A 16,784-nucleotide genomic window follows, 5' to 3' on the forward strand; every position below is an offset into this window, starting at 1 on the left:
GTTTTCAGGAGATCTGCAGCGAGACAGCGCTTTGCCGGACAAATGAAGAAATGGCTGCTGTCAATCTTCCAACAACGAGTTCTGGGTCTTCAGCAAGGTGCTCTCCTTTGTAGGGGTCTTGGCTCCAACAATTATCTGAAGAACGGCTGCAGGAGTCCTCCGTTTATCAATTATCTTGGCTGGAGTTGTCCCCAGCCCACTAATGGTAAGGATCTGCGCCATTCAAACTGGCAGGGGCTGTACAATCCTGGACAACCTCTGGCCACTATCGGCCCAGTAACAGACATACCTGCCATAGATGTGGACTGGGTACAGTAAAGAACTCATGGTGGCAACAGTAAAGACAGACAGAAGTGATCACAGTTGAAGGATGTTTACTGAAATATAAATGCAGGGTCGAAAAACACCTAACCTAAACCTAATTCTAAGATGGGACCAAGCGTCGATCATCAAATGAAAAATAAGGCAGTCCTAGTTGCATTGTGTCAAAATAAAAGGGCCTATAGTAGGTAAAACCTATTGCCAAATCCTTCCAACTAATTACAGAACAAGTGTGTGATAGGGTTTTCAAAAAAGTAAAAGTGTTCACAAATAATAATAAGTCAGGATGTGATTGCCAGGGGTCTTCCTTCCCCACGTTTTGAGCACGGGACAAAGTGGATCACCTGAGCACAGCACACGCTCAAGCTTTCTCAGCACGCGCCTAAGGTTCCATATCAGCTATCGGGTTCTTCTATGGCCAAGTTTCTTTTTCAATAAAAAGTCTCTTGCTTTCGAGGCCTGATGTATCCAAACAAACAAACACTAAGTTCTGCTTCACGTATACATTGGGTGACTGCTTCACCCCTGTGTCCCCCTCTTCGGGGTGCAGACCCGTCACAATATCGTACTCAACAATTTGGCTAAACAGTTCCTTTTTCAATGAATCTTTGGGTGTTAACTTTCCACCCCAGATCTCTCTCCTTCGGGCTAGGACCCCTTTCGGGCGTTAGCCTCCCTCCTTCGGGTTCACTGTGGCTTTTTTGTTCTTACTTTCACGAATCTCAATGTCTTTTTAAACAGTTCTTTGGGCTTTGGCCCCTTTTGTCTGCTTCCCTGTGCCAGGTTCACTCTCAACAACGTTTACAACACACTGGTCATACGTTCATCTCACCAAGCAGCATCTACCTCAGCTTCGCAATCATCTGTCGGTTAAAGACTTTCGACGGTACAGAAGATTTTACAAGACCCCTCTATGACCACTTTGACCTCTTCCCAAGGGCTTCTGGTTACGGTAGTCTTTTTACCATTGGGTAATCGCTTAGAGTTTCCTGCCTGAGCACCCACGTGGTGCCGGCCCCCACTGTTGTTGGTTTTCCCCCTCTTTAGCTTTTCAAAGTTCAATTTTAGCCGTTGGCTATTGATCGTTCAACACAGTTCGGCTTCTTATCGGCTCTCCTCTCGACTCATCGGCTATGATTAACTGCTTGGCTTTCTTCTCCTTCATGTCAAGATTGGTACCACAGGGACCTGCATCTCTCTCCCTGGCTTGGTTATCAGCGGAAGAGGGTGTAATGTAACGTAGACATCTGCTGCAACACACGCCGGCTATTGTTCACAGACTTATGTTTCCGTCTGCGGAGGCTTCACGGTGCCTGGTCGGAAAGGGCAAGGTTGCTTCTCTCCTTGTCATCCTCTCGATATGCGCCGTCTTTCTCCTCCTCTTGAACTGCCATGTTGAGTTAGCTCTCACGTCATGCAGACTGCCTTGCTCGTCCTGTGCTCTCGTGCTCCACCTTTTATCCCTGTGGGGAAGGTAAAGGGCTGTCAGGTGTATGCGATTCCGGTCAATTGCCTGACCTTGCATGTCCCTTGTATTGGGACATGTCAAGTAAACGTCTCTGGTGTTAGTCCGTTGTCTTCCGTGTTGTGCAAAAGTGTTTGTGTCGGAAAAGGGGTGGGGGGCAGTGTTTTGGAATATCCTACGTGGTAGGATGGGGGAAAAGGTGTTGAAAGAAGGGATCTACCGCGTCTCGCTCATTGGTCTCCCAATCCCCAATAACCCCCCATCCAGGTGATTCTCCCTCATTGGTCCACCTCCAGGAACTGGATCCAATAGAGATGGCTGTATACTGGCCACCTGGACGACAGATCCCTGGGGAATAGCTAGGGAGACACCTTCAGGTTTCTCACAGTACATACAGACGCAGCACTGTAACCATAGCTGTACTCCATGTTTATTTGCAATATGTAACCTAAGTTGAACAATCCTCTTTCTGCCTTCGCCCCCGAATACCCCCGGGTCTGGTGCGCAATATAAATCAATAAACAAACAAGCCCCCAACATCCGGACACACATGTAAACCGACAATTTGTCAGTGAAAGCTGGAATTCTCCCAATGAAAGGGCTTACTACATATGAAAAATCTAGCCACTACTGGACAGGAATCTGGTCAAACTACAAGATAGCCAAAGGGTAGGTGAAAATCTTGTGGCAAGGCCATTTTAGAGTTTATGGATCTCTAATGAGCATTAAGCAATAAAATGCAGTAATGCACGAGACTATAAAAAAAGAAAACCTATAAAAGTATCCACTGCCACCAGCCCATCTTGGGCACATCATGCAAGTAACCACCAAGTTACCAAAAACAAAATTACAGGGACACAAAGTGTCCCTACTCTACTTCACATAAGGTGATGTGTGCAGGAAAAAGAAACACTTAACTTTACTATGGTTGGGTGACCATATTTTGAAAATAAAAAAAAACGGGACAGGCAACGGACATAGAAGTACAACTACAGCTTCAGCGGTGAAACTGTAGTCCTACTTCTATGTGGGTGGCCTGTCCAGTGTCATGTTGCAGGAACAGAATGCTTATTTGGACTGCGGAGGAAAGTGGAAGGTATGTGGGAGGGGGGTGAACATCGAGTGAGTAGAGCGCCTGGGGTCCCAAGACAGTTTTAAGATTAAAAACCCCATCTGGGATTTGGGTGGACATCATCCCAGTTTTTGGCCAAGCCGATGGAAAAATCATGATATCAGGCCAAACACCGGGATGGTATCCATCCGATCCCCAAATCCCAGGGCGGGTAAACTTAAAAAAAAGTCTCAGGACCCCAGGACAGAGGACCAAATACCCCAGACAATCCCAGCAAAACCGGGAAGTCTGGTCACCCTCACTATGGAGAATAGAGTTCTCCTGCACCGTTAGCCATAGGGACTGATCAGGGACTCCAAAAGAGATGAGTTTACAAAGGTAATTGAAGCAAAAAGGCTTCATTTACCTTTAAAAGTCAGGAATGGGTCAATACAATAGCAAACGGGAGGGTGTCCCATTGAAGGTATGGAAAGCAGCAAAAAGAAGCATCTTTCCCGACACCTGCCACTGATGAGTCATGAAGAATGGTTAACGCATACCTCATTTGGTCAATCCATTTTCCAACGTGATATTGCGTTATCCTGCATTCTTGTCTACCTAGCCTCCTTTCTGAGGTGTACCCTTGATTGTTCGACCAGTAGCTGAGCCAACAATAGCCAGATTGCCTAGATGGAACAAGTTACTTACCTGTAACTGTTGTTCTGCAGCATGGGTCTGGCATGGATTCACATGCTCATGAATATTCCCCGTCAGGCTGGGAATCCTCAGTAAAGAAAAATCAGTATCAGTTTCGTTTCTGATCTGTCTTTCGTAGTAGTAACCAATCACTGATCTCTGCGTCATACTGACCACAGCCAATGACTGCCCTCTACCTAAGCCCTGCCTCTGGCAGCCATCTTCAGATTTGGTAGCACGTGAAGTGGCAGTATGACCAAGTGAAGAGCCGCAGAGGGGTAGGCGGGAGGGTTCGCATGTGAATCCATGCCAGACCCATGCTGGAGAACAACAGTTACAGGTAAGTAACTCGTCCCTTCTCCAGCATGGGGTCTGGCATGGATTCACATGCTCATGAATATAAGAGTAAATAGCAGTACACACATGCACAACCACGGGGGGTGGCAAAAGGCTCAACATTAAGCAATACAAAAAACTTAACATTAAGCATCTCTTACCTCCTCACCAGGCTCACCTAAAGCGAACAGGTTGCGCAGCACTGCTTGGCCGACCCTGGACTCCTCCCTGGAATCCCGATCGACGCAGTAGAATCTCGTGAAGGTGTGCGTCGACCTCCACGTAGCAGCCCTGCAGATGTCCAGCAGGGGCACACCAGATAAGAACGCCGTAGTAGCAGCGATCGCTCTGGTCGAATGGGCTCTCGGACAGCCTGGCAGCAGTCGGTTAGCCAACCGGTGGCAGTGCATGATGCAGCCGGAGAGCCATCTGGAAATAGAAGACTTCGAGAGAGCCTTCCTTTGATTCACAGGTCCAAAGTTCACAAATAGCTGTGATGTCCTCCGAAAACTCTTTGTGCGGTAAACGTAGAACTTCAACGCTCTAGCCACATCCAGCGAGTGCAAAGTCCTCTCGGGCAGTGACGAAGGAGACGGGAAGAAAACAGGTAACACCAAGGGCTCGTTAAGATGGAAGTTCGACGGCACCTTGGGCATGAAGGAGGGGTGCGTCCTAAGCACCACCCTCGAGGCATGGAAAGTCAAGTACGGTGCTTTGCAGGACAGGGCCTGGACCTCTCCCACTCGTCGTGCAGAGGTAATGGCCACCAGGAATGCAGTCTTCCACGACACAAACTTCATCGGTGCGGAGTGAATCGGCTCAGTCCTTTCATAAACTCTTTTACCAGTCGATGGGACCACAGGGACGTCCGTCCTGTGGTTCTGGTATATCTGGAGATCGCCGCCAGATGAATCTTAATGGAGGCATGGGCTAGCCCAGCCTTTGCCAGCGATAGCAGGTACGGCAGCACTTGAGGGGCCTTAATCCGTAGGGGGTTGATCTTCTGTGCTCGGCACCAGATTGAGAACCTCTTCCACTTATGACCGTAGCATTTGAGAGTCGAGGACGCCTTGGCCTTTGCAAGAACCTCTCTGCAATCGGCCGGTATATCGTAGCCTGGTTGTGGTGGAAGATGGCGCCTCCTTCTCTGGAGAGAAGGTCCGCGTCCGCCGACAGCTTGATGGGAGGGGACGTTGACAAGTCCAGAACGTCCGGGAACCAGATCTGCCTCGGCCACGCCGGTGCGACGAGGATCATCCTGCACCGGGACCTCTTGAGCTGGTTGATGAGTCGAAGCAGCAACGGCAACGGAGGGAACGCATACAGGTATAGGCCGTCCCAGGGGAACGAGAACGCATCGGCCATGCTTCTCGGCTGGGGAAACCTGCTGGCAAACCTCTTGCACTTCGAGTTCGTCGCTGTTGCGAACAGGTCGATTTGGGGTTTGCCCCATCGTCGGAAGAGTTGATCCACCTGATCCTGGTGCAGTTCCCACTCGTGACATGCGTGCAGCTCCCTGCTGAGCGAGTCGGCGATGGTGTTTCTTTCTCCTGCCAGGTGGAAGGGAACCAGGAACATCCCCTGGGCGACCGCCCAGTGCCACAGATCCTGTGCCTCCTTGGATAGGGCTGGGGATCTGGTGCCTCCCTGCTTCCGTTTGTAAAACATTGTTGTGGTGTTGTCCGTGAAGATCCGCACCACCTTACCCTTGAGCGACGGGAGGAACGATTTGAGAGCCCAGAACACGGCTCGGAGTTCTAGGACGTTGATGTGCAGGAGCCTCTCCTCCGGGAGCCAGAGGCCCCTTGCGTGGAGATCTCCGGTGTTGGCGCCCCAACCTTCCAGGGAGGCGTCCGTCGTCACCGTCTCCTGGTACGCCGGCGTCTGAAAGTCCTTGCCCGCCGTGAGGTGCGCTCGAACGCCCCACCACTGAATCACCCGCCGAACACCTCGTTGAGGGGGACCGCATCTTCGAAGGTGCTCCTCGCCTGCATCCAACGGGCGTCGAGACATTCTTGAAGAGGGCACATCCGTAGTCTGCAGAGGCGCACCAGGTAGATGCAAGAGGACATCATCCCCAGGAGGGACTTGATGGACCTCACCCTGGCCACGTCCGTGGCTAGCAGGCGCGGCACTTTGCCTAGAATGGTCTTTGTCCGTTCTTCCGACGGTGCCGCCAGGCGCCTCACTGTATCGAGCTTCGCTCCCAGAAACAGGGCCACCTGCGACGGCACCAGGTGGGACTTTGGGTCATTTATGGCGAATCCCAGGTCTGTGAGTAGCTGGACGGTCCTCGCAGTGTGTTCGACGGCGAGTTCCCTCGTCCTTGAGCGGATGAGCCAGTCGTCCAGGTAGGGGTAGATGTGAATCCCCTGCAGGCGCAGCCGCGCCGCTACAGGTGCTAGACACTTGGTAAAGACCCTCGGGGCCGACTTCAATCCGAACTGCAGTGCTCTGAATTGGTAGTGGCGTCCCTGGACGAACCTGAGGAACTTTCAGTGACTTTTGAGGTTGGGAACGTGGAAGTATGCATCCTCCAGGTCCAACGACGACAGAAAGTCGCCTTCCTCCAGCTGTCCCAGTACGTGCTGGAGGGTGACCATCCTGAACTTTTGGGACCTGATGTATTTGTTCAAACGACGAAGGTCCAGGATGGGGCACCAGCCGCCCGTCTTCTTCCTGACGAGGAAGTACCTTGAGTACACCCCGGAGCCCCGGAGTCTCTTCGGGACAAGCTCGATGGCGCCTTTCCTGAGCATCGCCCGTACTTCCAACAGCAGTTGCGGGATGTGACTTTCCTTCCTGGCCACAGGTGGAACGTGAGGGCACTTCTTCAGGAAATCGATAGAGTGTCCTCTTGCCAGGGTACCAACGGTCGGTGGAGATGGACTTCCACACGGCGACGAACTTCGTCAGCCGGCCTCCCACTTGGGTGCTTCGGTGGGGGCCTGAGACCACGGCCGGTTCAGTTCTGCTTGGAGGTGGTGGCCTTGCCGCCCTGGCCACGTTGCCGACGGCAGCGAGGCGCTCCCTGCTTGCCGCGACCCCTGTAGGCCTCCTGAGACAAGGAGCGTGCCGCCTGGCGGTAGGACGACGAGCCACCGCTGGATCCCTTGGAGGCACCCTGTCTGCCTCCGGAGCTCCGAAAGGGCCGTCGTTGCTGAAGGCCTCCTAGGGCGCGGGCCGTCTCCGTGTCCGTCTTTATGGCTTGGAGGGATTCGTCCACCGCCTTCCCGAACAAGTTGCTGCAGTCGAACGGCATGTCCAACACCCTGGTCTGGACGTCCTGACGGAAGTCGGTCGCCCGGAGCCAACCCCGTCGTCGTAGGCAAACACTGTTGCCCAGCTGGCGGAACCTGGTATCGGCAATATCGGTTGCCACCGTTATGGCGTGGTCCGACGCCACCTCGCCTTCCTGAAGTATTTCCAGGGCCTCGGACCTTTTGTCGTCCGGTAGGAAGTCCAATATGGGGGCCAGCTTAAACCAGAGCTCCCTGTCGTAACGGGCCACAATCGCCAGGGCGTTGGCCGCTTTGATCGTCGTCGCCGCCGACGAAATGACCCACCGCCCCATGGCGTCCAACTTCTTTCCCTCGCCGTCCGGCGGGGAATTCGACGTCGAGGCTCCTGACCCCGCCGCTTTCTTCTTCGCCGCCGCCGAGACGACCGAGTCTGGCGTTGGCTGGGCCCTGAGGCACAGGGGAGAGATTTCGGGGACCCGGTACTTCTTCTCGTACCGGTCCCGTTTGGCTGGTGCCGTGGAGGGGTTCTTGAGAACCGACAGGCCCTCCTCCCAGATGTCATTGATTAGAGGCACTGCAATGACAGTCTTCCTCTTGGCCTCGCGGCGCTGATAGAGGAAACCTTCCTTTTTCTGTTCCTCCGGGCAGAGCTGGAACAATTCGGACGCCCTGGCAATCATGGCATGGAATGAGCCAATCTCGTCGGGCGGCGAGGCCCGTGCGACAGGAGACCCGTTCCGTCGTCGTCGCCCTCAGAACCCGTCGTCGAGCCCATCGCACCGTCATCTCCCGACTCGTGGGAGGATGAGGAGAGAACTATAGGCCTTACGGGGGCGAGTGGAGGAGAGGGTTGGGTCCTCCGTCGTTTGTTCTGAGGACTTCCCGACGGGCCAGGTTGCGGGTCCTCCGGCCTGGGCCGTGGTAATCTCGTCCTTATCTCAGAGCATAAGGACTGGATCGCAGACAAAATGGCCGCCGAGCTATCCTGAGGCCTAGGTTCCGGCTGCGCCGGAAGGGAAGGCTGCTCTTCCTCGCCATCGTCGTCTTCCTCGGTTATCTCCCGAGGATCTTCCTTACGGGATCCAACCTTCTCGAATTGGACTTCGAGATTCCTCACAGCCTCGGTCAGTTCCTCCTCCGAGGCGGACTCCGAGCTCGAGGAGGCTACCGTGCCCCCCCTCGCTTCTTCCATCATGGTGGCCATGACGATGGGCTGAAAAGAGGGATCCCTCCTTGGCGGCAGGGAAACTCTAGTCCCGGAGGCAGTCTCCGCTGGCGGGGTCTCTGCCGGCTTGGCCAGAGTCGCCACGATTGCCTCGATAGAGGCCTTGGCCTGCTGGGTAGGGGCCTTCATCACCTTAGGTGCATCCCGGGCCTTCTCCTTAGGGGGAGGGGCGACGCCTCGCTCCCCCTCTTCCGAGATCGGACAGGGCTTCTCCCGAAGCTTACCCGGGGTCTCGGACTTCCTCTTCCCCGAACCGGAGCGCTGGCTCGTGGTTGACGGTGCCGGGGAAGGCTCGCCCTTGCCTGGCGACCGAAGAGCCCGACCTTTCGGCGCTCCCGGAGCCAGCGGACTCGCAGCGCTTGGCCTGGTGTTGGGCCCCCGTCGCCGGGGCGCCCGCACAGGACTTAGAAGCCCGCTCGGACCCTTTCTTCTTCTTCTCACCCTTTGAGCCCTTCTCCAACCAGCTGGCGAGACGGGATTGACGGTGCCTCATGGTCCGCTCCGACAAGTTCTTGCAGAACTGGCAGTCCTTCTCTACATGAGTCTTGTCCCCATGAAGACAGTAGAGGCATCGCAAATGTTCGTCTTCCTTAAACACATTCTGCAGCCCGCATCCAGGGCAGCTGCGAAACAGCTTAGGTCCGGGTGACGAACTCGCGTCCTGGGCCATCTCGAAGTAGGCCGCGAATCTTCTGGAATCCTCCAAGAAGTTGATTCGACGAGATCTTCACCCTTGAGGGGCGTAGGAAAATCCCGTAACGGGTAGCCGTTAACGGGAGTAGAAACGGTGGAGCTTGAGGCTCGATTAACCGAAAAAATGTGAAAATTCACCTGAAAAAGCGCAAAACACACAGTAAAAGCTCGAGAGCTAAGCACGAGGACTTCCAACACTTGAACGTGCGGTAAAAATCTGAAGATGGCTGCCAGAGGCGGGGCTTAGGTAGAGGGCAGTCATTGGCTGTGGTCAGTATGATGCAGAGATCAGTGATTGGTTACTACTACGAAAGACAGATCAGAAACGAAACTGATACTGATTTTTCTTTACCGAGGATTCCCAGCCTGACGACGAGGAATATTCATGAGCATGTGAATCCATGCCAGACCCCATGCTGGAGAATTGGAAACATATGCCACTCCTAGCCCTGGGTAAATCCTCAACTCTATAAATAGTAAGATTCAGCATTTAAGTGCACGCTTTCTGTAGCTCAAGGAACAACTTCATATCATGTGAGGGATACCTCTCAATCCCAACTGGTTGAAAGCCTCAGTCAGCCCACCCCCTGAACCTGCCCCACCTTGAGATTCAAGCCTGTGACCACCGGTATGTATGCAAATGGTATCGGACATTTAGAAGTTTGAACACAAGGTTCAACACTGACTGTGACAAATTGGGAGTGGAGAGGTCACACAGTCGCTAACTAGAGCAGGGGATGGAAACCAGAGACAGAAAATGTTAGAGGGTAGAAGAAACCTCTGGGGATGTGTAGATGTTCTTACCATCAGGTGCTCCATCGCACACCACCAGGTCTGCTGCGTGCCCCTCAAAGTGCCGAATTATCTCCTGAGCAGTGGATACCTGTAAGAAATTAAAGTTCAGAAACTCTCATGGGTGGTGGATGAGAAAATGTCTTGCCTGTAAAAATGTACCCTCCTCAGGTTCTTAAGCTCTTGAATAATTCCCTGCCATTCTGGTCCAGTCCGGAACAGTTACTTTTTACGAACAGTAAAAATAAAAAAAATAAAAAAATATAAAAATATATCCCTTCTTTAAACTACAATGAACGCATGTAAAGAATCAGCAAAGAAAGCACCTCAATGAGGTTGCACTTTGCCAGTTTTCTCTACACTCAGCGAGGCTTGGAATTCATTACACATTAATCTGGCGAGAGAAAAGGAGCGTGGATAAGAAAAGGGGAAAGGAAAGGGGATAATGCTTTGACAGACATCAGGAGGGGAATGTAGCCAGAACGAGGTAGGTCTGCGATAGGCTGGGTGCAGTGGAGGGCCTTAGGTCAGCACCCAAGGAAGGTGGTCATCTGTGTTGTATAAACAATTGGTAGAATGTCTGGCAGTTCGCGTGTAAAACCAGTTGTGGGCTGAAGTAATTAGATGCGCGATTGGCCCGAAAGGTTCTCAAGTTGCCTAGTAAAAAAAAATATGGCCTGGTACCGGATTGGATTTATTTTTGTACCAGATTAGATCCCTCACAGATAAGTCAGGGCTGCAAGGCCTGGGCATGAGGAAGCCCGCCCACGGTAGGCTATATAACAAATGAATGTGATTAAATAATGATCAAGGTAGATGGGGAAATACTGTATATGAGGAAAGACCGTCCACGAGACGGAGCAAGTATGGCACTTTGCAACAGAGTGTGAAATGTGGTATAGTTCATTGTTACTATCCCAAGGGCACCTCTTGCTCCTGCAATACCAGAGTGTATTCGGATACGGCATGCTTTTACTTTCCAAAGGGGAGGCATGCTCCGACAAAGTCCCGGCTCTCAAGGAGCATGTTATTTCCACACTCCCCATCAGCCAATACGAGCTATGTGCCTAGATGCCTACTAAGAGGATACAATAGTGCATGGTGCTGGATGGAAAGCTCAGGGAAAACAAGTTTGTCTTGGAGGCAAGACAATGAAGAGCATCACAGGTTCAAAACCCAGTCCCTGCGCTTAGAAGCTGGTCTCCGGCATGAAGCATGATATGAAAGCTTAATGTTTTCTTTTTAAAATAAACAGCTGTGTTATGCTTTTTATCGCGTGTGCTGTAATGGTGCAAAAGTACGAGTCTTGACACAGGTGTGGTAAATTGGTTGGCATAGACTTATTTACAACAGCAAAGGAAAACCCAAATTGCCCTATTTCCTATGAGGGGCTTTTTCTCAACAAAAAGTACTATGGACGCAGTCAGGATGTCTGTTAAGTAAAATGTCCATAGTGCTGTGTCTAAACATATTTTCATCACTTACACTTTCAAATGAAAAAACAGATCTCATTAAAACCAGAAGGAGGCCCCTCGCATTCTGAATGTAAACTCCAAGGCGCAGTTCTTGTGAAAGAAAATGTAGTTAAATGCACACTGCTTGAATGTTCAAACCAACAAAAAAAAAAGAACACAGTTCCTCAATCTTCATTGGTTCTAACCTCTTCCATGGTTCTTGCTTTCAGTTAGAACCAAAAGAACCACAGTTCTCCAAACCTTCCAGAGGAATACTCTTCCTCTGTCAGTGAAACAAAAATGTACCTTTCCAGTCGTATCAGGTCGGGATCACTAACCTGCCAGACCTGACCGTAGACTTTCCCAATAGTGCATCAAGTCTGGTTCACTAACCAGCCAGACTTGACAACTTTAAGTCCCAAAATATGTTTTCTCTTCTGCTGGTGTCCAGTTTTATCTTTTTATCCCTTCTCTGGTCTCCCAAACTGCTTTTGGGTTCTAGCCCACTGGTAGTAGGTTTCTCTGCACTGATGTTGGTCCTTGACCCTTAAATACTTTACTGATGGGCAATGCCCAGTTTCTTATTGGGTCCCAGAGCCTGCTGTACACTGGTGGGGCTTCATATGGGTCCCAGACCATGTTCTTCTGCCTCTGCGGGATCCTTGCCCCTACTTTACCAAGTGTGCACTTGGACAGACCTGGTATACTATCCTGCCAGGTACTATCCAACATAGGTTTATTATCAAGGTGCTTGTCAGCGTGTATGATTCTTCTATCCCCTTGTGCTCTTTGGGGTGCGTTTATCTGGTTTACAAAGTTTGTCTCAAGTTGTACAGTTCCTCTTTTATCCCCTTGTGCTCTTCAGCATATATGCACAAGGCTTTTCAGTTTAGTGGAGCTGAGCTCCTCTATTGATGCTGCGCTCGAAGTTCTTTCTCGTGGCTCTGCAGCTCCAGGCTGATCCTCAAGTCTATGGCTGCTTGCGGCTTCGTACTTGGATTGCTTGTGCCGGTCTGGCTTCCTTTCCCTCTGCCACCGGCCAGGTCCACCTCGCTGGAACCTCTCGGAGTCACGTCTCTCCACATCCCAGTTTCCAGCCTTCAGGTCCCCGGCCACGGAACAAGCGTCTCGTTCCGTACTCCTCTAGAGCTGGTTCAATGGGCCATTGAGTCCTCCTTTCTTTTTCGTGATTGGGGCTGCTTCTTGACAACTATGCCATGTGTCTTGGTTCCGTGGTAGGCTTTTGCCTCCTTGTTCCCTCTTCTTTGTCTCAGTGGTATTTAAGTTTGGGCAAGTCTCCCTCTTCCTCGCCCCAGTATTGTCAATGAGACTTTCTCCTCATTGAGGTTAATCTGCAAATAGATTAGACTATGTTAATTCCATTGCAATCAGCTTTATCCCATTCAAAGTCACTTTGTTAAAATGCCTTAAACCCAATATCCTCATTAGGATTAGTCTGCATTCGATTAGACTAAATAGGACTTCCATTGGAGTTGTTTTAGTCTCATTTAATGCTAACATGCTTCAACTAAAATTCCCGATTTTGCAATCAACCAGTTCCTCACCTTAATAAAGTTTAATGGTCCTTGTTGGGGCTGAATTCTTTCAGGATAGCGACGCTCCGATTGTTGCTCGGTCGCTGTCACCCTGAAAGTGGATTTTAACAGGCCGCCGACATGATGACCCACCATAGCGTGGTGATGTCAACGGCATCATTGGCCGGCTTTAGTTTTGCCACGATCGCGGGTGGAACCCTTAATTTTAGTTTTACATAATATCACTGGCATGAAATAGTCCATGCGTGCCATTATTCATAAAGACACTGTTTGTTTAACATATAAGGCCCCATGCCTAATCTTGTCTTGCTAGATGAGAGAATGACTTTCCATCCACACTAATCTTACCTCAATAGGGTGGTTTCTAATTTTCCCAGTATAGTTCACCTGAAATCAATCCAATTAGTTATTGAATGCCTCTGGTCTCATTGGTTATTGTAGCGATTGGCGGCATCTACATAGTACAGACTTGGTGTCTTTTCATTCGTGAGTTATGTTCTTGACCAATTATTGATTAGAAGCGTCAGACCAGTATTGCTCTATGTTGCTAAAAGCACTCAATTTTCTCAATTGGATCAAAATATTTATTACCATGGGTTGTTACAAAATTTTCAAATGGAGTTCAGTTTGACTGTTCACTTATTTATATTCTGCTATTGCAGCCTAATGTGTGTTTGGTGAATGGTTCTAGCGTGATAAATATCACAATTGTACTCTTCTTTTTGTCTTGTTCATGGGGTCCCTTATTATCAATAAGTACTTGCTGTACCATATTTGTTAAGGGTCCTGTACAGTCAATTCTAGGTATCTCTGGTCCAGCTGGGTTAGAAAGAAAAATAGTCCTGTTAACAGTTAGCAAACATTGACTGGTGGCTGTGCTGGGATGTCTTTCAGTCTCTTGGTCTCTGGGGGGATGAAGTGTCGTCCTTTAGGAGAATGTGAAGTTTGTAGTCATTCAAGATGTGGTCCATTAGAAAGTATCTTTATTTAAGTTGGAACCTCATACTTATGGAATCTTCAGTCCTTTGCTTTCTATGATGTGGCGATTGTCCTCTTGTATGGCGTCTAAATATTGTTATAAAAATCACAGGAAGTAATGCATTTTGTCATCAGTGTTGAGGCCTTCTGATATTGTTCTTAGATTACAGATTAGTTGAGGAGCACTTAGAAGCTTTACTAGGAAGATGCCCCAAACAGGCACCTTACTGTGAAATTAAGTTAAGAGGCAGCATAGCGGGCCAATGACAATCCTAAGTTTGGCATCATGCTAGGCAAACCAGACTAATGCACAGTCTGACTTATTTACAGATGTATCATACAAAGGAAAAATTTGGGATTAGTACCAAGAGGATACACTGAATAAATCAAGGGAATCCCTGACTGTGAATAAACACATGGTAAACTAAATTAGACAAGGAGTGATTGATGATGCCGCCATCGCAATATTAATTCCAAAGACTGACTAACTAGTTCTGCATTTCTTTAGATAGTATAAAGTCCTACCATTGGAAGGAAGTACAGAATCTGATCAAATATTCTAGAGGCAAGACCTAATCAGGACTCACCATAGTTTGAAATCATTTGACCTAACGCACGATATACCCAACTCTAACCTAACTAACACTATGCTACTCTAATTTTCTTTTTCTCCTTTGTTTCGCCCCCCATTCCTACAAAACAGAGCTACGAAGCTTAGCCACTGAATATCAGTTGCTCAGAACAGAAGGCACATCTATGTATAAAATATTTATGCATGATTACTATGAGACAGAAGTTCAATGTACTTGATATATGTATTGCGTGTAAAATATATGCAGGAGTGTGAGTCACACACACAATATTTTACTGCACGCATTATTACTGTGACTGTGCCTTGAGAAAGCCCGGGTAAGGCCAAAACAACTGCACGTGCCTCCAAATGGAGTATGGTGGCACTTTTTACACAATTAAATTCTACTTTGGTTTACACTAATAAAATCATTTTTATAAATTCTATTGTTTTGCATTTATATCGCGCACAAACAGCCAGGAGTCATTGTGGCACTGTTACATCTTGCTTATAGAATTCTTGCTTTAACTAAAGGACTAGGCGCAAGCAACACAACATACCCACATTAGCTACTTTAATTACAGACTAGTGGTCATCAGTCAATGCTAGGTTATAATGCCAGGCAACACCATTGTATATTTTTTTTTTCTCGATAAATACAGCGGTTTTATTCTCAATCTCTAAACACCAAGGGTAGGCGCACTGGATACTGTCCACTCCCACCATATTGTTTTGCTTGCATGATGTGTCCAGGATGGGCTGGCAGCAGTAGTTTAACAGCATTTTCTTTTTTGTAGTCTCGTGCACTTTCGCATTTTACCACTTAATGCCATATAGAGTACCGTACATGAGATTTTTACCTGTCCTTTGGCTATCTTGTCTTTTTACCCTCTTCCTGCCTTTGAGTGGCCAGATTTTCCATATACGTTAAGCCCTTCAAGCCAAAGTGGATCTGTGTGCTTGGACGGATGTTGGGGCAGTTGCACGAGTAGGATTGGCCAGCCCCTGTCTGTTTCAATGGGGCAGATCCTTGCCAATGGTGGAGTGGGAGCAACTCCAGCCCAGTTCCTTGATAAAAGGAGGAATCATGCAGCCGTTCCTCAGATCAACATTGGAGTAAAGACCCCCTTGATGGAGCCAAAACACTTACGAAGGAGAGCAGCCTGCTGAAGACCCAGAACTCATCATTGGAAGATCGCCAGCAACCCTTTATTCACTTGCCCGGCAAAGCTCTGTCTCCAGGCAGATCTCAAGAAACCCTTCACCTGTGCTTCGTCCCATGGAATGGTGGGAACAACCAGTCAAGAACCCTGCTCGAGATTCAGCCACTGGAAGCACTGCGAACGGTCCAAGAACCAACCTGTGGTCTAGCCAGACATCATCCTGAAATACTTTGCATCAATGTTCGCCATCCTCAGGTCAGCCATGGGGCTCTGCAGATACTTAGGTTACGGAACTAAAAGCCTTTCCCTGAAGTTCCAGCTCTCCATCAGGAAGAGAAACCTTGAAGGACCAGCTTCTTTGTTCCAACCACAACAGTTGTCTTCTGCCATTTTGTTCAGGTGGCCCTCACTGCTTGTGTCCTGGGTGACCCAGGAGGTCATCACCGAAGTAGTGGTTCTGATGTATGTGTGTCCAGACTGTCGACAGAATACGGTCCTTCGGAGCAGTCAACAGTGAACCAGGCAGACCCAAGAATCTAATGTCTGAGGAGACCTTTGCACCCGCCACCCCTGTACTTCCTACAACATTTATTCTTAAAGAGCCAAGCACAGAGAGGCCACAAATAGTGGCAGATGGGTACCATACAAGCCCCCTTACATTAGATATTACCTATACAAAAGTCAAAACGTTTGCCTTTGTTAGTGCTTGTTTTTAACAGGACTTCAGCACAAGGAACAGGTGCAAAGGCACAAGTCTGTTGAATTTGAATTAAACAGAACTAATTTACATGCACAGTTGAGGCACTTAATCTCAGAAGACGGCTTAATAAAAACCTTGGCATGCCCTATGCAACACACATCTTGATGTTACTACATGATAGAAACCGCTAGAAATCAAGGAATAGACACTTTCCAAGCACTGCCACTTGCATCTGGCCATAACATGGCAAACAGCCAGAAAGAAAAGGGTGCAAGTGCCTGATAAATCCATGTGTGTGTGTACGCAAATGGCTTTTCACAGGTCAGGGTAGGCTAAAGGATCTCTTACAGCGGCATTCTACAACCTCAGATTGAGCTTACACAGAGGCATAGGCACTTACAAAATGCCTGATCCTATGCCCACAAATGCCCTTTAGCTTGCTTTTCCGGGAGCTGCAACCTTCTTCCTCTGTGTTGCACATAACCTGGTTTAAATTTCTTAGCTGTTTTAACATGAGACCGAGTGGGGCACAGAGGGCGCA

General features: G+C 49.3%; 1 protein-coding gene across 2 annotated transcripts in view; it reads right to left on the minus strand.

Moving 5' to 3' along the window:
• FTSJ1 (FtsJ RNA 2'-O-methyltransferase 1) overlaps positions 1-16,784 on the minus strand; it is a 328,389-nt gene that overhangs the window by 214,911 nt on the left and 96,694 nt on the right. For both annotated transcript variants that reach the window (XM_069647552.1, XM_069647553.1), the window contains exon 5: positions 9,834-9,912. In XM_069647552.1, the coding sequence (XP_069503653.1) occupies positions 9,834-9,912 (79 nt within the window). The remainder of the gene's footprint in view (positions 1-9,833; positions 9,913-16,784) is intronic.

This window comes from Ambystoma mexicanum, chromosome 2q, assembly GCF_040938575.1.
Source record: "Ambystoma mexicanum isolate Mex_15411 chromosome 2q, UKY_AmexF1_1, whole genome shotgun sequence".
NCBI classification, from domain to species: Eukaryota; Metazoa; Chordata; class Amphibia; order Caudata; family Ambystomatidae; genus Ambystoma; species Ambystoma mexicanum.